Source organism: Anser brachyrhynchus (assembly GCF_964034855.1).
Source record: "Anser brachyrhynchus genome assembly, chromosome: 9".
Taxonomy (NCBI): domain Eukaryota; kingdom Metazoa; phylum Chordata; class Aves; order Anseriformes; family Anatidae; genus Anser; species Anser brachyrhynchus.
Window position 1 is genome coordinate 1349911 of NC_137703.1, and position 20672 is coordinate 1370582.

Sequence of the window (20672 nt, forward strand, 5' to 3'; positions counted from 1 at the left end):
AAAAGAATAGCAATTTTTTGTTTACTGACTAGTACTTTGCTTGGTCTAGAACACGATAGTAAACATGAGCCTATTCTAAACTAAAGGAAAACTACTTGTTATTTTCCCCATCAGAGCAAAAAAAGAAAAAAAAAAAAGGGGGGGGGGATTCACTGCTTTTGTCTAAAAAGTCTTCACACCTTGATTTGTCTTATATTACAGCAGCCCGAATCATTGAGAACATGGACACGACTGCAGAGCCTTGTCATGATTTTTACCAATATGCCTGTGGAGGATGGCTTAAGAAGAACGTCATTCCAGAAACCAGCTCCCGTTATAGTAACTTTGACATTTTAAGAGATGAACTAGAAGTTGTTTTAAAAGGTCAGTAGGGTTTATGTTTGTGGACTATATAAAGTTTCTTCTTTGGCTTACATGTAATCCTAAGAAGATGTGGTTATCTAGCAAAGCTTAAAATACTACTAAATATTTCAGTTTCTTTATGTTCAGTTCAGGATAAAACCACTACAAACTGTTTGCTCAGAGAATGCTTTGGAAGTTAAGCTGTTGTGTCTGACACTGGGGCAGAGCTGAATAGACCTGACCTTTCTGATATCTGAACTCTGTGTGCTCATCTGCGTATTATAACTGAAATCTGTATCATTACCCCCATGAACTAACAGGAGCAGTGAAGCTAGGTGACAAAGAAAGAGGTCTGCCTGTATCCAAGTCAGCTGAAATGCTGGAAATTGCTCTCTGGCAGCCCTGTCCTCCGTATCTGTATTCCATCAGCTACATCCTAAATAGCAGGCAAGCGTTTTTATAAAGAATCACAACATAGACTTACAAATACTTCATTTTCCACAAACTAATACCATCAAATTATCCACATTCGCCTTTTTCAGACACAAGTAAGTCAAAGAAATAACTGAGTTTATACTCATGAAAGATTCTTCAAAGCACTCTATGGACTCAAAACCCGTTCTCTCCTTGCAGAGCTTTTAGTTTTGCCAGGCTTGCAATTCGTGAATGTCGCGGTCTTCCTGAGGCTTCGGTTCCTGTGGAACAAAGCAGTTGTAAAGGAGAGGCAAGAGTGGGCTGCCCCACAGGGGAAGGCGAGCCAGAAGCCAAACGTGACCGCAAGGCAGGCAGGGACAGAGGCCTCATAGAAAGGAGGCAGAGTCCCACAGGACCCAGACCAGACGAGAAGAGCAGGTGCAGTGGCAATGGCCAGGTTCAGCCAACAGCTCAACCCACCGTTGACGCTGTGAGTCTTACAGGCTGCTGGTCAGTGCAGTTGGGGCCTCTTGGTACACTTAGGGCCCCAACAGCAATGCTCTTCTCCAAACAGATCGGTCATCTAAAAACTATCACTGAAAGGTCAAGGCAATTCTCTTTTGCAGAGGATGATGTACAGAATATCTATTTCACACCTTTACGCTCAACATGTTATCACAGGCTGACATAATTGCAAGGCATGTCATCTCCAGAGCTTTTCCCCCCTATTTTTCAAATAGTGAAGCTTCCCTGGAATTTGAGATGGAACAAAAGCCCTGATCTTCCATCCTCTGGTGCTCAGGATGGTGTCCTCTGTGGTTCTTTCAGTTATCTTTCCCATAAAGATCAGATATTAAGATGTATGTGCCATCTGTTTCAGATGTCCTCGACACACCAAGAAGTAATGATATAACAGCAGTGCAGAAGGCAAAAACTCTGTACAGTTCGTGCATAAATGAAAGTAAGTTCCTCCTGAATTTAGTGCATATAGGATACATAAATATAATCTAAAGAATGATATCCAAGAAACCTATCTTTCAAAGTCAGTTATACCTATATACATATAGTATCTGAGCAGAATTTTTTAGAAATTCTTGGTGAGAACTAAAATATACCAGGTAGAGGGTCAAATAAGAACGTCAACAGTAAAACTAGTACCGTATCTCCTATTTTACTTACTTTGATATTTTAGGTTTGATTACATTACTCTTGAGTTACCAGTTTGCTTCAGATATTTAAACTCAAATCCTTTCAGTTAAATATTAATTATTTTGTAGAAATTATCAGAGATGAGGTGGAAAATAGCCCGTATATTATGTTTCTTTAAAGACACAGAGATAATTTATTTCAAGAATTTGAGCTAAATGCTGTCACTAGAATGAGGAGCAATAAAACAGCAGTGCTACTAATTTGTTTTTATAGTTTCCATAAAATTATTAATATTTTTAAAGCTATTATTTCAAGCTCTTTGCAGAGTCAAAATAACATTTTTTAAATGTCATCTTCCCAAGGATTTGCATAAGTTGTTTTGCAGTCATGGCTGAAACATATTTTAAAAATTAAAAGTTGAAGAAGAGTCATACATCAGAACATAATCCTATTGTGGTGATGGAGAAAAGATAGCTCAGGTTCAGAATTCTGAACACATTATAATAGTATACCATTCATATGTTTTAAAATGTCATGCTAATTCATTTTATTTTTTCCAAAAGCTACCATTGATAGCAGGGGTGGAATGCCTTTAATCAGACTGCTGCCAAATGTATCTGACTGGCCTGTAGCAACAAATAACTGGGAGTCTTCCTATGGTAAGATAATTGGTGTTTATTTCCTTCTCCATTAGAATTTCTAAATGATTGTACTTTCCATTGTTTACCAAAAATAGAGATTGAGTATACCTTCCATTTGCCTAGGTGCTTCTTGGACAGCTGAGACAGCTATTGCAGAGCTGAACTCCAGATATGGGAAAAAGGTCCTTATTAATTTTTTTGTTGGCACGGATGATAAAAATTCCACAACACATATCATTCATGTAAGTCTACCTGGGTGGCATTGCCTTGCTGATCCTGTAAGTGTAGCGAAAGAACCAGAAAGCACAGCCGTAAATGTTAGCCAGCAGTAACGTTACTGATTTGAAGTTTACCGGTCAGTTGTAGATAAGTTTGTGAATCTCCGTAGTTGCTTTTTTTTTAAACTTCCATTATCAGTTTGACAGTATATTCATCATCCATTCTCAGGATTATAAATCTTTATTCTGTGCAGTCATACATTGTTGTTCTCAGTGAGATGAGAATAACTGAGACATGTATAGATATACACACAGCTTATATGTACACTGGACAGAAGACAGACATGATCTACTTAGATATGCATGCAAGGAAATAAGTAAGCATGACTTTCCTTCCATGTAATTCCGGCAGAAAGCTCTGTCACTGAAAACCTGGCTATGGCAGAGAGCCCACAACGAAGGGGGTTGTGTTTTTACAAGGTATTCAGATGCCAAAGTAGTAACAGGACCTGCAGTCAGCTGGCACAGATATGAAAATGGCTGAGGACATGTGCTTAAGGAGCATGCCGAGTGTCCTGCCTGTAAATGTAAGATGAAAAATGGACACTCTGGAAATGGAAAGTCCAGAGAAGACAGGATGGTGTGTGGTGAATCTCCACCAGCTACTCCGGAGACACAGCTGTTACAGGTGCAGTGACGAGGTAATCTTTCCTGTAAATGGGTGGACAGATCCTTGACTACTTTGCATGTAAGAGTTCCACAGATGGAGTAACTGCCCTGCTTGTCTGGGGACTGCTTTGTTTTCTGTACATCCAGCATTTTAGCACGGATTATATATAGCATGTTCAGCAACAGAAAAAGAAAACTGAAGAGAGAGACAAAAAAAATAAAGGGAGAGTGGAAAGAATTAAAGGAGGGCAACAGGATGGGAGAGAAACTCCCCTTTGGCAAGAATTTTGCAAGAGTGAGGCATCAGCAACCTATAATTGGCCAAAGAATAGTACAATGCTATGACATTTTGTCCTTAAGCACTTCTAAATTTTTGTTTGACTTTACAGATTGATCAACCTGGACTCGGCCTGCCTTCTCGTGACTACTATGAATGCACTGGTGCATACAAAGAGGTAAGATGGAGCTGACAGATCACCGACTGCTTTAGAAGCTTTAGCCTCTATTTTCAAGGCAGGTGTACCCTCAAGAGTTGGGTTGGAGTCCCTCAAAGAGCAGGAACAGTCTCTCCCCAAAGAGATTGTAATGCCAACCCTGGGAGTCCTCTGGGAAACCGAAATAGAAAGGTAATAATGATGAGAATTTAAACAAGGTTGATCTACAGGTGGGAAGAGAATGTGTGACAGACTGGAGAAAGAAACTCTAACGTGGGTAAGTGTGTCAGAAGACAAGAGACCAGAGCTAAAAGGAAAGGAAATTAACAGGATATAGAGGAATGAGATTAAGGGCAAATAGAAATAAGTTGGCTAAGAATGGGAGGGAGTATCACAACTGTCCTGAAGTTTTGGTATTATAATACTATGCCATTAATGCTGGTGTCCCTGTTTGACCTTCTGGCTGCACTAGAAGCCAAGTGTTTTTTGTCTCGGCTCCAGTTGCCAGTACTAACCAATTGTCTCTGCACTGGATGAGACGACTGCATGTTCCTCTAAAGTCACTATGCCCCCAAAACCCCAGCCTGTCTCATTTCCTTTATCTCCCATTCTCTTTGTTTCCTTTTTTAATAACTGAACATTCACGCGGAAGAAAAGTAGTAGTTTTCCACGCAATTCATATATGATTAAGCAGGTCAGAAGAGGAGCAGCTCCTTGACTTTTTAGGACCCCTTGGAAGGAAATAATCATGAAACAAGCAGGTACAGTGAGACCTGTCAGTGACTGGAACAGCCCCCCCAGGGACCCCCATCACTGGAGGTTTTATATGCAAATAGACAAGGTGCTAGATAACCTCATCTAGGATCCCTTTTCCCATGAAAGGTTGGACTTGATAATGTTTTGTGGTCCCTTCCAACCTGAAGCTTGAGTACCTCAACTGAGAGCTGTTCCTCCCTTCCGTCCTTGCACTCTGATAACCTGTGTTTGGCTCCGTTTCTTGCTGTCTCATTCTATCCTTTGAGCTGTGCACATTAAACAAGGCACCTGCCTCCTGCACTTTAACCTCTGCCTTTGTCAGGACTTCACACCACAAAGTGATAAGTGGAGTTTGGGAACAGATTTTTTATTTTTTTTTCCTGTAAGATGCATGGATCCTGTGCTTATACAGGCGTTACTCTGACATCTAAGTTCCCACAAAATATCCGAGTGTATTTACACAGTCTGTCTGAAATTAGCTGACAATTCTTTGACTGCTACACGACCATGCAATGATCCTTAGGCCAAAAATAAAGTGCATTGATTGGTACCTGAAGACTCCTGTTTACTTGCTGGTTTGGGGTAATGTCTGCATTCATTTTTTTGCATAAATTATACACAGATTTGGGTATTTTGAAATGTTATTTTAAGGCTTGGTGCGCTCTCTCTTTTGTGACTTAATGTGGCTGTCAGTGGTTTGATGGGCTTTCTCTCTGACAAAATAATCTGTCTTAATTAAAAATAACACTGAGAGTTCAGTCCTTCAGGATGCTGTGAGCCACCTTTCTTTTTGAAGTCTGTTGTCAATACTTTTCATGAGCTGCTCAGAGTTTCCCAGCACACACAGCCTGTTACAGCACCGCACTGTTGGCAGGCAGGGGAGGCTGACATCGGATGGATGGCAAGGAAGGCAGCTATCCGAACGGCTGTACAAACGCAGCGTTCATTAAAAGGGCTGCAACCCACTGCCTTAGGAGCTGAACATACCAAAATACGTCTCTTAATGAAGTTGATGCCATGCGCCTTACTAATCCAATTTTTATCACTGTTTTAGTAGATTAAGGTATTTTGCCTAAAATAGATTTATTATTAGCTAACTTAATATGTATTTTTGATTTGCATTTTAAAAGTATATTGAAAAGAGCATTTCTGCTTACAGAAAAATTAGTGTGACTTATCAAGGAGATATTAGAATAAAATTAAGTTCCATAAAATATAATGATACCTTTATAGATATTTGACAATGTAACATTTAAGAGAATATACTTGTATATATCCATTCCTATCCTTGGTAAATTCAGATGTATTAAATTTAATATATTCAATAGTATATATCCATAGTGTACTTACCTATACCAAACTTAGGTATAGCAAAAATCTATATTCTAAATGTTCCAGGCTGCAGCAGGGAGGAGCTACACTGCTTCTGGGAGTAATTTTCCCACAATGCTAATCCTACACAGTCCATCAACATTTCTCTTGGTTTTACGTTTCTGGGAACACTGCTCTTTGGAAGCAGTATTTTTGGAAGTTGTAATTAAAGTGAGCTAGAAAAAACACAGGTGGTGGTTTAAATGTGGACCTACCAATGTCTCATTTTAAATAATGAAAACACAGTGCAGTAGTTGACAGTGTTTAGGTTTGAGCAGTGCTACAAATCACACAGCAATTTTCCATGAGGGGCTTTTCAAATTTCTATTTGTGATCTAACAGTATTTTGGAGTAAGTTACTGTAAAGTTACCTAAAAAAGGGGTGAAGAACCATAGTTCATAAAAATGAAGATGAAATCTTAAAGATAATCAAAATGTGCTATACTTTGAAGAGTTTTGTCTTTAAATTATTTGTATTTTTTTTCCTGCAGGCGTGTTCTGCCTATGTTGATTTCATGATTTCTGTAGCTAAACTAATCCTACAAGAAAGAAACATTTCTTTCAATGAGACGCAGATTTCTGAAGAAATGAAAAGAGTTATGGACCTGGAGAAAGAGATCGCTAATGTAAGAAAAAACATTTTTAAAGTATTCTTTAAATAGCTTTCTTCTTAATACCTAAGAAAGCTAACTATAAACCAAGTTGTTAAGTTACTTGCTCATGCTACTTTGTGGGACCAAATGTTGACCAAAAATATATGGGGCCTGGAACACCTAAAAGGAACACATAATAAGACGTGCCTTCTAATGAGCAAGGGGAAATATTTGAGTTAGCTGTTTTCCAAATAGCAAAATATTTTATCCTAATCTCTTCACAGAAGCCCTTCAAGAGAAGGAGAAAGCAAGAGACAGGCTTGGTTTCTGTTCAGTTTTAGAAAGTATGTTTTGGGAGATGCTTTTGGGGCCTCTTTTCTGTTTGTCCTTTTCTTCACATGGGCTGTTTGATTACCAGAGCAGTAGATTCCCAACCTTTAGCCTGCCACAGAACACAAAGTAATGTTTGTCCTACACAAGCTGCTCCACAATACCGATTGTTTCAAGTGCATTTTTAATCAAGCGCTGTTCTCCAGAAAATATGCCCTGGAGAAATAGCTAGAATTTAAATTTGCATGGAGAAAAGCAAGTGGAAATTAAAGCATCCATGAGCAAAAACATGGCCTGTAATTATTAAACATTTCAGAAGGTCCTGAAGCTGAAGATTACTGTAAAACAAGCCAAATAGCTTCAGCTATTTTTTAAGTTACCCTGATAGTAAGGGCATGTGTTTGGCCAAGGTAGACATTTCCACCGCATTTATATAAACTAAAACCATATGATTTTGATTTATTTCACATTTTCCTGAGAAACACTTCTGGGCTTAGATCGGAGAGAGAAAATTATTAAATGAAAAAGAATTTATTGGAGAAATATTTGAAATGGATTAAGAAAGGAAGCCGCAAATGAAATTTCTCTACAGCAGTTGCTGCTGATAAAGAGTACAGGTGGTTGTGGGTAAGTTGCTACTGCCTCACTTTTTAACCTTTTCATCAAAGCTAGAAAACGTGGCACCATCCGGAATGTTACTAGAGTAGAGAAGGCATTGTGCTCTTGGGAATTGGTGAAGAAAACAGAATAAAATACTGAATGCACAATACATTAGGGAGTAGAGTAGGAGAGAGGAAAACAAAGATAAATCTCTTTAAAAAAAAAATGGATAGAGATAAAATCAGAGTTGGCATGACTGATTTTTTCAAATGAGTTGAAATCGGCGGGAGCTACTGTTCTTGCCCCTGACTGAGTCAAGTGGAGTACTCCAGGCAGCAGTGATATGGATTCTCCCATGAATTACTTTCGTGGATCACAAGATCACTCTTTTCCCACAGTCACTTGTGTGCCTGTATGTTCTCTCCTTGCCATCAAAAAAGTCGAAGTGAAAAGGGGCTCGAGTACAGGGTGACTGAGCGCTGATGCTGTCACATGTTACGTCCACGCTAAAAGGGATACAGGAATGCACATCAGAAGCATCCAGGCAAAGAACACACTGCTGTTTGAGGAAAAGAACAGAAACATATTCAAGACAGAAATCAGAGACCAAGGGAGTAGTTTGGAGACAATACTACTGAGTCCTGTGGTTTTTTTTTCCTCTCCCTAATTTACATTGTCTGTACCCTAATCCCAGAGACCTCCTTGCTGACATTTCCTGTCTGGAGACTCCAGGGATAAAGTCACCTCGTAAAGCACCACTGCAGACACAGTTCTCTGGCAGCGAGGCAGTTTTATTGTCTGTAACAAATGGCCTAATACAGTCTTTCCATTAAGGTATTAATGTATGCACATTCTTAACACCACACCGGTACAAAACCATATTGCCTAGACTAATGTGAAGCTTGAGTGAGTTATGCCTCCCATCCTACAGTGGTTCCAGAAGGAATATATTAGACAGCACGTACATGCTGATCAGAATGCACGCGCTGTGTTCCTGCCACAGCCCACAGGCCACCTTATACTCAACAAATACATTTCCTTGATTCCCTTCTCCCACGGTTTTGCACCTGCGTATATACACGTGAGATGCTTCACAGCTATGCAAACTTCTCACGGTAATGTATTAAGCCAGAATTTTTTTTTCTTTTTACTTCTACTTACTAAAATTCCTATGAACTGACTCAATTTATGTAGTAATGTAGTAATCTCATGATTAACTTTGATAGGCAACAACAAAATCTGAAGACAGAAACGATCCGCTTCTGCTGTATAATAAAATGACACTGGCACAACTCCAAAACAACTTTTCATTGGAAATCAATCATACGGTGAGTGATCAATAATCTGGTATTTTAACCTCTAATTTATGGCTGATGAGATTAAATGATAATGCCTGACAAATTTTTCTTTAAAGACATTTCTTTCTTGAGCTTAGACACATTTGAAATTAAACAAGATACTTGAATTGCACAGTGTATTACCTAAAAGTCTGCTGACATTAAACTATATGTAAAAGTCTGTACCTGCTGTTCCTGCAAATTTGAAGGCAGATCTTGCCCCTCTGCATCAATATGAGATGGAGAAAAACGCAGCCACCAGTTCATTCAAATATGCTGCGCTATTGTGTGTGACTATTCAGACCCTCTCTGTTTATCCAGAGCTACAGATTCAGAACAAAAAGTCCTGGTTTTCCACCATTCCCTCTGTCAGATGGGCTCCCAAAGCAAGCAGAAAGAAGCCCAGGATGACACGACCGTACACCAGGAAAATTCTCCCCATTCCTCCCACTGTAGCTCCCCCAAGATGTTTCAGCTCTGAATTGTCTCCTATCTGAGCCATGTGCTGTTCGCACAGTATAGCCTTTAATTCAAGTAACCACAAAGTCCAGCTAAAGAATATCAAAAGATTTGATAACATGGGTGAGCCTTCCCAGTAGCATCATGTCTTACTAGACACGCACATGTTTATGATAAGCGACTTCAGAGTCCTGCACGCAGACAAAGACGCTAACAGATGGCAAGCACTGTGCTCTGACTGGCAGCAGTGTGTTAACCGAGCCTTCTGAGGCCAGCGAGGTGCTATGAAACACTATTATTACTAGCACAGCTTCATAGTCTCTGCTATTTTTATTGACTTTAGATTCTTCAACTTTAAATTATACGGCAGTTCCATTCTGCCTAGCTTAATCTGTTTCATAATTTACCTTCTCCCACAGATCTTACTTTGAACAGTTACCATTACTGTCAGAATGTCAGAATGCAATCATAATGTCAGAAACTAACTTCTCTTGCTCACAGAATGGTATTGCCCTGGTTATTTTTAGTTCCCGGGGAGCACTGCAGATCAGCAATAATCATCTGCTCTAAATTTATCCAAAAATGCACAAAAGACACATGATGGGAGTTGGTCGTGTTGTTGTAATGGTCTAAGGATAGTACAGCAATTATCCCTAAAATTAGCTGGAAGTTTGCTGCTTCTCTTTCAAACCTGAAGAGATCTATTCCTGAAAGCTTATCTACTTTCCTCAGCTACAGAGTTTGTCTGATAAAAGACGTTACCTCTTCCAGTAAAGCTTTCCTGTCAAAAGAACCGTAACACCGTATAACCGTATTGACTAAAGAAACCATACAGAACCATGTAACACCGTACCGCCCAAAGGACTGCAGGCTGAGGGATCTGTCTCAAGTGGTACCATGCAGATGAAGGGAAGTAGATTTGTCTGCCACAGCTTGCTGCTATCAGATGCTAACAGATCTGCTACCAAATCCATTTCATTTTTCAGTATCTCGTACTACAGCATACAGAGGAAAATTTGTTGGAGTGGGTATTCGGTGTGTCTGTTTTAAAGCCTATTAAAATAAGTCATTTTATGGACTTCAGTGTACTTCGGAGAAAGCCCTTACTATATGCTTGAGAATGTACTGTCATGTATACCACAAATTTCTCATTGCCCATACCATATTGAAAAATAAAGCTTTTAGTCATGGTTTGATTTAGAAGTTCATAGCCAAATATAGCAAGAAGGCAATTGAAATTTTACTTAAAAAATATATATATATATCTGCTTTTCCAGGCTAAATGGAAAGGGCCGTAACATTTTTAATTGTGTAAGACTGAAAACAAAACAGTATCTGGACTCTTTCTGCTAAATACCACCATATGTTAATGAGATTTTAGAGCACAGTGGATATAAATTATCTCAGATCAGTTATTATTACAATGATGCCATTTACAAGTGGTGAAGCTGTTAGGAGAACTCAAGTCAGAGCATTTGTGTTATGCAAACCTATTTTTTGAATAGCTAAATACTGTTTCTTTAGGATTTAACAATATAATAATGCATATTGCTTTTCCAGGTGTTCAACTGGTCAAAATTCATAAATAATATAATGTCAACTGTACAAATTAATGTTGAGAATACAGAACATGTGGTTGTTTATGATCCAGAATACCTTACCAAGCTGAAGTCTATTCTTAATAAGTATACTCCCAGGTAGGTATGTTAGGTTTTTTTGTAATTTGCATTTTATTTACAGTAAATTTCAGAAGTCTAAAAATATTACCAGCTTATTATTGTTGTTTTATTATACAGAGAGCTTCAAAATTACATGATCTGGCGATTTGTAATGGATCTGGTAAACAGCCTAAGCCGTAACTACAAAGACACAAGGAATGCTTTCCGTAAGGTGCAGAAATTCATCTCTCTTTTTCACGTCCATCCTATATAAAAATTTAATGTATTTTAAATTTTGTGCACAAAAGCTATATTTGTTTGCTGAAGCTCCCGCTGGAGTGTATGCGTCATTTATATGATATATGCTTAATAGCTGAAGTGGGTCTGAAAAGCACTGTTCTGATACTTGGTCTCTGTTATTTCCAAATCTAAATTAATCCATTTATGATATGGTCATTTTGATAACAGTCATATTCATTTGCAAACAACTGCTCTACAGTTTTGATCGACTTGTTAGAAACTCTTCAGCATTTAATGTAATAGATTCAGCCAAACAATGTGAGCCCAGTCTTGTTTTTCAGTCATTTGATCTTGCAGATATTTTAGTGCTTTTAAGGAAATGTTGAGCAATCCCACAGATTGGAGATAGAAATCTTCTCTATTTCCCCAGCTGAACTTTCTACTTTGTAAGTTTGCTGAGCTCCATTAATAAAGATTAAGGCCATTTTGTTTTATCTGTTAGTTAAAAAGGAAACACTTTCACACACATATGCAGCATTTTAAGATTCTGCTTGTTACCAAAAAAAAAAAAAGGGGGAATTACTGGAGGCAATTAATGGACATTTAGTTTGTTCAGTTTTATATATCTGAACACAGTAGTCTTATTCATTGTTTATTTCTTTTGTTCCTGCTCTTTAAAATTGTTATAATATGAAGCTTCACATTTGCTTAGCCTGCATCATCAAGGAATGCTACTTTTTGAACTCTATAAACATCCAGCACTACATCCTAGCACTTCACTGAGGAAATTTCTGGACACACACAAATCCACAGCCCTGCATTTCAATCGCGCGTTACTTTCACTAATACGGCAAGAGGCAGGTTTTTGTTGCTGTAGAAAGCAGTGTGTTCCTCTACCCGCAACGCGCCGTTAGTGCTGTCGGCTGGGTGGGAAACCACGGAGGGAATGAATTTTTGCTGTGTAATCACAACGGCCCTGTCTGAGCTGGAATGGCGATACAGACCCCTGCAGCAACAGAAATGCTGTGTCAGCATATTCCTCTCTGACCTCTCCTATTCTTCGCTTTTAGAGTAGTGTCTTCTCTCTACCTTTCATATGTTGAAAGGATAAAGAATAGTGCTAATGATTCTTATACTTCCTCAGACTGTGAAGGATGCTCCCCTCACAGAGTGAGTCCACTTAACTGTGGTAAATACAAACATGAATCAAATACATTGATTTAAGGTCAGTTAGGCTCCTCTGAAACACACATCCACCAGTCAGCCACTGTTCTCCTTTATCTTACGCAGGCCCAGATGTCACTGTTTTATCTGATGTTTGTGTTTGGCAGGCACTTTATGGCACAACATCAGAAACTGCTGTTTGGCGGCGCTGTGCAAACTATGTCAATGGCAACATGGAAAACGCAGTGGGACGATTATACGTAGAGGAAGCATTTGCTGGAGACAGTAAACATGTGGTAAGGATTTAGCAAACTTAACCCGTGTGCCATCCAAATGTCACCTAAGTGTCACTTAACATGCGGTTCTTTTAAAAGCTTGGATTACACTTTCAGTTCAACTTTTCCGTAGAGCAGGTGCACTTTCTGAAAACCCTAACCTTCAGGTTTGCTTCTCGGTCGCTGCACCGCTGGGGAGTAACAAGAATGCCTGGGCTCTGAGAGCCACTCCTTTGCACTGCGCGCTTCTGCAGCGCTTCCTTTGAGCTGGCCTGTCTTCAGTGCAAACGGCCACACTGGGAAGTAATGTGAAATGCAACTTGGGTACGTGTGCGCGCTTGGAGGGAGAGAGACATCTGCCTGCTCCACGTGTCCTAGGAGCCGGCCTGGAGCCTAAAGCACCACCACAGCCGCAGTAGTGAGGGGCCACGCGTCAGCCGAAAAGCACACGCAAGGAACAGCGCTTCCTAGAACCGACAGTCCCTGCTGCTTCTTTGCGACTGATGCTAGTTCACATCCTGCCAACGCGGGGCACAGGGACAGTCGGTTATCGGTTCTTTCTGTTTGTGTTCAGTCACACACTGCATTGCTGAAAATTAACCTGAAAGGACTTAGTTCCTTCCTGTCACTCCGACTGTAATCCAAGCTTAAGATATACCATTTCTTTGTGGTAGGCACATATAAAACCATTTCATCAGACGCATAACATCCCACAGATGGATATCTGACAGATTTTTTGTTACCCAAATAATTCGTATTGTATTGTGAGCTCGTGCCCATTCCCTTTCCTCCCATAGGACAGGCCAAAAGCACTCCTTAACTCGACCTCCAGATTTTGAGTGTGGTCCATAAACGGCACACGCTTAAGCAGCTACTGCAGGAAAAACAAGACTGTAATAAACAAACTACCGCTGCTGAAAAGTAACTTGATCATTTTATGTGGATAGGTAACATACTAATGTTTTCTTCCAAGGTTGAAGAAATGATTGCAGATATACGTGATGTTTTTATAAAAACCTTAGATGAACTCACATGGATGGATCTAGAAACCAAGAAGAAAGCAGAGCAAAAAGTAAGTTAAATATTGGAAATACTGTGTATTTCTGTAAAGATGAGCATACCATTTGTTAGGTCTCCTGAAAAAAAAAGAAGCAGTAACATCTATCACTATGTTACATATATATAAAAACACGTGTTCATACAGGCACAGCTGCTTATAGATTTCTATATCGGATTCAAATTAATTACATGCGAAGGGGCTTCTCTGGAGATAAGCACACAAAATAGAAAACATCCATACAAGAGATTAAGACCTTTCAGGCAAATCAGTGATTAAGGGGATCGATAATCAATGTCTACAAGAAAATAATACTGAAATTGGGAAGGAATGATTTATGGTGATTTGACCAGCTATTACGTGCAATAGGATGAGAACAAAAAGTCAAATCATAGACTGGACACCTTCAGTGAGCTCTCTTTTAAGGGTAGAAGTAGTAGCTGCTATAATCATTTTTTTCTTTCTTTTTTTTTAATTGATTCTGGCATTGTCATCAAGTACAAATCAATATTTAACTATCAAATGAAACTGAGTAAAGTTTGAGTTAAAAGACTTTGTTCAGGAGTTCAAATTGCCAAAATTTGGGAACATTTAATAAAGTATTTCACTCCAATGTAGATGTGGGAGCTAGTTAAGAAATTTGGATACAGACTGAAGCTGAGTTTCTGAAAATTTGTAAATGTGATTCCCTATAACATACAGAAGTTAAAAAACTTCCAGTCGTGAATTTTATTTCAATTTTAAATGTTGTAAAGTATGAGAAATATTTTGGGATATCTACTATTTTTTAAACCAGACTTTCAACTCAAAAACATAGCTGGAGTATGTTTGTTTGTCTTGTGCACGTTTCTCTAAGTTTACTTATAAAAGAAGGGCCAATATATTTTCTGGAATTTTCCACTGTTATAATTAACCATAAACCTCACAGTGATTTCAGTGATTAAAGAAGTGTACAAAAACTATATATAATTGAAGTTCTGGATTTTCTACAGTTGCTTCCACACTACACTTATTACCTAATTCCTGATTGATTGCTATGGATATCAAATTATCTTTTCCCTAGGCAACAGCAATTAGAGAGAGGATCGGTTATCCAGATGAGATCATGACTGATGACAATAAGCTGAATAGTGAGTACCAGGAGGTAAGTATCCACAATAGGCAGCATAATTAGAAAAAGGTCTTAAGAGAGAAATTGTGTTTTTGTCTTCTTAGCCAAGCCAAATCATATGCATCTGCACGGAATAACTCAATCTTGTCTTGAGTTGCAAAGGAGTAAGTAAGAATGTATTAAAGTTCAGTGTGGTGCAGCTGATCCAGAACCGATGGTGATGTGTATTTGATGGTATTTCAAGGGAATGTATAAATTCCAGAGGAATTATGCTAGAATAAAACATAGAGACAATGGTGTTCAGTCAAGTATATCTAAATCTGCCACAGATTGATTTAACACTGGTTGACGTGGATGTGGGTACACTTCACTTAGTAACTGCACCTGCCTAGCCATGAATGGGAATCAGTCCCTGAAGTACAATGTGGACAACCTGTATAATTTAAACTGCACCTGAGCTTTCTCACTGCAAATGTGTCCTCGGTATTCTTTTATGATGCAGGTTCATTTTAAGAATAACTCCATTAGCGTATCAACATCCATGTATGTTCAGGTAGAATTTACCTTAGAAGGTGAAATTTTAATTTTGAAAAATACAGACATATAATTAGAGTATGCTTTTAAAACACAGTTTAAACCTTGTTTATGTATTCTTTCCAAGGTAGAATTGCAGTTTATTAGGCTGGCAACTCCCATAAATTAGGGTCAAAACCAACAAATGCTCAACTTAATTCTAAACATATAAAGAGGGAATAAAGATCTCTGGTAAAGATTATACAGCCAATAACATACATCCAGTTACAGTATCAACTCAGTGATATGGCAGAGAACTGTGAACCATGCTTTAACCCTAGATAAAAAGTACTCTTAGAAATGCATTGTTTAGATTATAATGCCGAAGACTAGATTTTCCAGCTCTATCTGTCTTTAACTGCAAATCACTAACACGGCCGCTAAGTATTTTCTCCTCTTTCTTTTTAGTTGAACTTCAAAGAAGAAGAATACTTTGAAAACATTATTCAAAATCTAGTATTTACCCAGAAGAAAAGACTGAAAAAGCTCAGAGAAAAGGTGGACAAAGAGGAGTAAGTACTTTAAAATACCATATATAGGTTTACACCCAGTCTCCACAGGAGGAAGTACTTGGTTGGAGGGTAATCATCAATGCTTTAATGACCTACCTGCAATTTTTCCCCCATTAAGAGAGCCAGTAGGAGGGCACTGCTATCTTCTCAAAGGCTGAACCTACATTATCAAGAAGGGCGATGAAACTTGGGGGATGGTGTGGAAGGTTAAGTATTCTGGAGTAGGTCTAGTCTGGCCTCTCAGCTCCTGGAGCGGATTAAGTGGACTCCTGGAGAGCAGCTTTTCAATTAAGTTCATCCGAAAGATGAATTTCATCCCCATGTGTTTTATTTCTGTTGCTCAGAGGCTGCTGTGCAATGCCAAACAAGGCACGATTAAATGAAGATGAGCAGGAATTTACTTCAGAAATGTTCTCATGCTCTGAATTAAAGTACTGATGTAGATGTACTAAAAGACTGACACAGAACATTCCCTAGCTGTGCTGGCTACTCGTCCTGTCCCAGCTCTGACCCATTAAAAATTAATTAAGCGAAATCAGAAAGAAGACTGTGGTCACCATAGGCTATGCGAACTTTGCAGGACTGGTCATTTGAATATGGGCTGCAGAGATGGATTTGTGTAGAGGAGAGGATAAGAGAACTGGTTTTGTTCAGTCTTGAGAAGACAAAGGAGGGGTTTTACTGTTGTCTTCAACTACCTAGCGGGAGGGGATATAGAGAAGCTTGACTCTTCTTGGAGATGCACAGTGATAGAACGAGTGGGAACAGACACAAATTAGAATATGAAAAATTCTGACTAGATATTAGGAAAAACTTTTCACCTTATGGGGTGGTGAAACAAGACCCAGAGAGGCTGTTTGATCTCCGTCCTTGGATATACTCCAGTCTTGAATGGACAAGCCTATAAGCAACCTGATCTAATTACTTTCACATGAGACCATATGACTTCTAAAGGTACTTAGCTGAATTATTATATGATTCTGTCTTTCTGTTTTTAATTACTTTATCATTTTCATAGTGCTGTTCCAGACTTTTTTTTTTTAAGAAAAACAAAACAAAAGAAATCATCTCGCATCTTCAAACTTTTACCTTTTCAGAAGATGACATATACTTCACACCTCTGGAACGGCCATTATGAAATTTCCAAATACTGTCAGAGTTTTTTCAGAAATATAGTCATTATTTAGATAAATAGTTCCAAATATTGCTTTTTCTCTTCAGCATTTACACATCATTAACTGTAAATATATGTTCCACCTAACAGCTATCTCACTTTTGTTTTATTTTAACTTCAAGCTTTGTTTGAATTTTGCTTGTTGAATTACTTCTCCTTAATTTAGCACAAGTCCTGTTTTGTTCCCATAAGAGTATATTAGTTAGGAGTAACTACCATAACTACCAACTCTAATTGCATTCAAAAATTACCTTAAGTAAACCTGGAAGTGATCATCAACCTTATAGTTGAGGTTTTTAATATCAGCCACGAGTGATCATCTCCTGATAGGTATCATTTATTCTGCAAGTTAATTTTGAGTTCATTGAGTAATAGCCACTGTTGGGGTACAGTTCGCTGCTTATGATTGGTTATGCAATACAGTTACCAAATAAATCATTTACAACTTCACTCTGTTAGTCCAAAGTCTCCTACGAAAAACTTTTCAGTGTACTGTCAAACACTATTTATTAAGTATAATAAAACTGCCAGGGTCAGGCTTAACTGCTTATGTAAAGGGAAAAACCTGTTTATTACAAATCACCCTAGGAACTCATAGCCTATAAGCCACTACAGCCCTCAGCCCTCGATCAAAACCAGAGATGCAAGACTTCATTTTTACTTTTCTAGTCCTAACAGTTCCCAGATCAATGACTACCTCCCAGAACTGTGCTAATATGAGGCACAACTGAAGCCCATAGAACCCGATAAAGCACATACAGCTGCACATGCTAATCCACAATGAGCAGTAAGAACATACGAAATGAGAGAAAAGAAAGTGATCTCCTAAGAAGAATTCAAAAACCATCAGCCTGTGTATTTCTTGGTTCTGCTCCTTGGCTCTGTAAATTGAACTGTTATTCTTAGCTTGGACCCCCATTGTTTCCTATGTTTTGAGACGGACCGAAAGTAAGGCGAAGAGTCTTCAGCAAGGAAAGGAGTTATTACTGAAGTTAACCTGTAGGACTGTGCGTCAAGCCTTGCCACAGATCTCATGATGATCTTTGCATGTGACTTCATTCCTTAAGGAAGTGTGATAAAGAGAAAACTGTAATAGTTTCTAATGTGGTACTTGAGATATCTGGATATATATATGATGATGATAAGCAATGCAAAAATATGGTCTTGAAAAAAAAATTTACATCATCCCCAAATGTTTAGATATCATTATGACCTTCGTTTCTGTGTTTCAGTGGTTTTTTTTGTTTGTTTGCTTGATAGGTTTTTTGTTTTTGTGTGTTGGTTTTTTTTCATGGAAAAGTTTGCCTGTACAGTCCTGCAGTAAGAGCAGAAATGAAAACACAAACCAAGTATCATCATTAAGCAGTTTGGATAACTAAGGGAAGGACTACTAAAATGGTTGAGGGATCGGAGCACCTGAAATACAATGAGAGGCTGAGAGCACGGGGATTGTTTAGCTGCAAGGAGAAATGGCAGCAGGGGGACAGGGCGTGTTATCAGTGTGTGGAGATACCTGATGCGCAGGCGTAAAGCAGATGGAGCAGTCTCCTCAGTAGCGTTTGGTGACAGAACAAAAGACAACGGGTACAAACTGCTATACAACAAATTCCACCTATATCTAAGAAAAAACTTCTTTTTAACAATAAGGGTGGTGAGGCGCTGGAACAGGCTGCCCAGAGAAGGTGAGGGTGCCCCATCCCTGGGGGTGTTCAAGGCCAGGTTGGATGGGGCCTTGAGCAACCTGGGCTGGTTGGATGTGGCAGGGGGTGGAATTAGGTGGGCTTTAAGGTCCCTCCCAACCCAAACCACGCTATGGTTCTACACTCATCCTGAGCAACTTTCTCTAGTTGACCAGGCTGTGAGGAGGGGCACTGGATTCATCAGTCTCCAAACCTGCCTTCAAACCTCAATTATTCTGAGATTCTGTGATTTCCATTTCTAGGTTTGTATCTGTAGTCGCTAACTCTGCCACTGAGAACTGAAATTCTAACTTCTTCTGTTGTTCCTAGGTGGATAAGTGGAGCTGCTGTTGTCAATGCTTTTTATTCTGCAAGTAGGAACCAGATAGGTAAGGTTTACCAGCTTACTACCTGGATACATTTTTAATGGCCAAGTTATATACATACATATATACGCATGTATTTTAAAAATATAAGTGAAATGGGGGTTGTAGAAGGGTCTCAGTAGAGCAAACTCAGAGGTTTCACCGCTTGAGATCGGTGGCCATAGAGTTTTTCGTCTCCCCATGTTTTGAATCACTTGCAGAACAAGGACAGAAGCTTGAGATTCAGACGTGAAAGCGTTAGTACAGCAAACAGCTTATTCTCAGCTTCTGTGTCCTTATCTCCTGCACTTTCCCATATACAGCTGTAAGATCCTCTGCTAGGAAGTCCAGGAATGCAGCCTCACGTGAGCCGTCCTGAGCATGGAACCAGCAGCGTACTCCTGGAACGCACGCTCGTTGTTCAGAGCTGCTTACGTCCCAGGCAGACAGCAATCCTACGGGGCTCTGTCACCACTTTCTCTAAGGAAAAATAATTGTGGCAGCTGGAACAAAACATTTGAGGCTTAATGAAATCAGCACTTCCCAAAAGACAAACTTTCCTCAGAAAATCTCTCACCAGCTACCTTAAGGATCTAGTTATGAATCACAGCATAGAAGAGCTCCCTACTAGTACTAGGGACGGCAAGACAGTACAGTCATTTTGGTAGTGGTAAAGCTAAGTGAGCATTTTGAACATATTACTGAATATTAAGCATAAAAATCTGCCCAGAAGGCCTTATTAGAAATTGTTTTGCTCAATAATCTGTAGAAAACAAATCCTGATTTGGAAGACTGAAGGTGATGGCAGTTAATCTGAGCCATAAATTCTTACTTCATCTTTCAGCTATGGCATGTCCAGATAATTAAAGCAGTCTGATCTTTAGAATGATGTCCAAATCAGATTAGTAATTCTATTCTTTAAAAAATAACCTCTAAAAAGGAGGTTTTTGCAGGATGTGTAGGAAGTTTAGAGCTCTGTTACTGCATTCCAATACGGCTGTGATTCCTGCTGTTCCGTCGGCAGCACTGGTCCTAAGGAAGCCACCCAACCCCAAACAAATCGGCTGGGCTGCCACTAGTAAGGCAGCCCCCCGTCCGTTCCTTTGGGTACCGGCTACCCCTGGCCTGCAGGCAGGTGTGTGAAGGGGAGCTGGTTCAGCTAAGCAATGCTTCGGCCTGCCTGGGGGATACCGTGCAACACGGGCACTCCTGGCCAAGGCGTTACCGTCTGCAAACACATCCAGGAAGAAAAGCAGCATGTTCTTGTCATTGGCTGCATGGATTCTGAGGGAAATAATCCATGTGTTTTTCCTTCCTTGGATGTTCTCAAAGCTCCCATGTAAGCTGCACTTCCATTTCCTTTCCTTTCTACATCTCCGCTTGAAATCTATCCCGCTAGACGAAGAAGACCTATCCACTGTGCTATGTAGCAAAAGATGGGGAATAACTTGTTTTCAGAAGGACAGGGTTAAAAAAAAACCTTTAAATTCTGACATTTTATTCTGAAAATGGATGAGGTGACAGGGTGTTAATTATTCTGAACTGAAAGTC

General features: G+C 39.3%; 1 protein-coding gene across 8 annotated transcripts in view; it reads left to right on the forward strand.

Annotated features, from left to right (window-relative positions):
• The window catches only part of MME (membrane metalloendopeptidase), a 41893-nt gene that overhangs the window by 10239 nt on the left and 10982 nt on the right, over positions 1-20672 (forward strand). For all 8 annotated transcript variants that reach the window (XM_080604731.1, XM_080604732.1, XM_080604733.1 and 5 more), the window contains exons 4-17: positions 202-363; positions 1637-1717; positions 2469-2564; positions 2670-2788; positions 3823-3888; positions 6486-6620; positions 8744-8845; positions 10874-11010; positions 11110-11203; positions 12543-12671; positions 13624-13722; positions 14771-14851; positions 15800-15903; positions 19087-19145. In XM_080604731.1, coding sequence (XP_080460857.1) covers positions 202-363; positions 1637-1717; positions 2469-2564; positions 2670-2788; positions 3823-3888; positions 6486-6620; positions 8744-8845; positions 10874-11010; positions 11110-11203; positions 12543-12671; positions 13624-13722; positions 14771-14851; positions 15800-15903; positions 19087-19145 — 1464 coding nt within the window. The remainder of the gene's footprint in view (positions 1-201; positions 364-1636; positions 1718-2468; positions 2565-2669; positions 2789-3822; positions 3889-6485; positions 6621-8743; positions 8846-10873; positions 11011-11109; positions 11204-12542; positions 12672-13623; positions 13723-14770; positions 14852-15799; positions 15904-19086; positions 19146-20672) is intronic.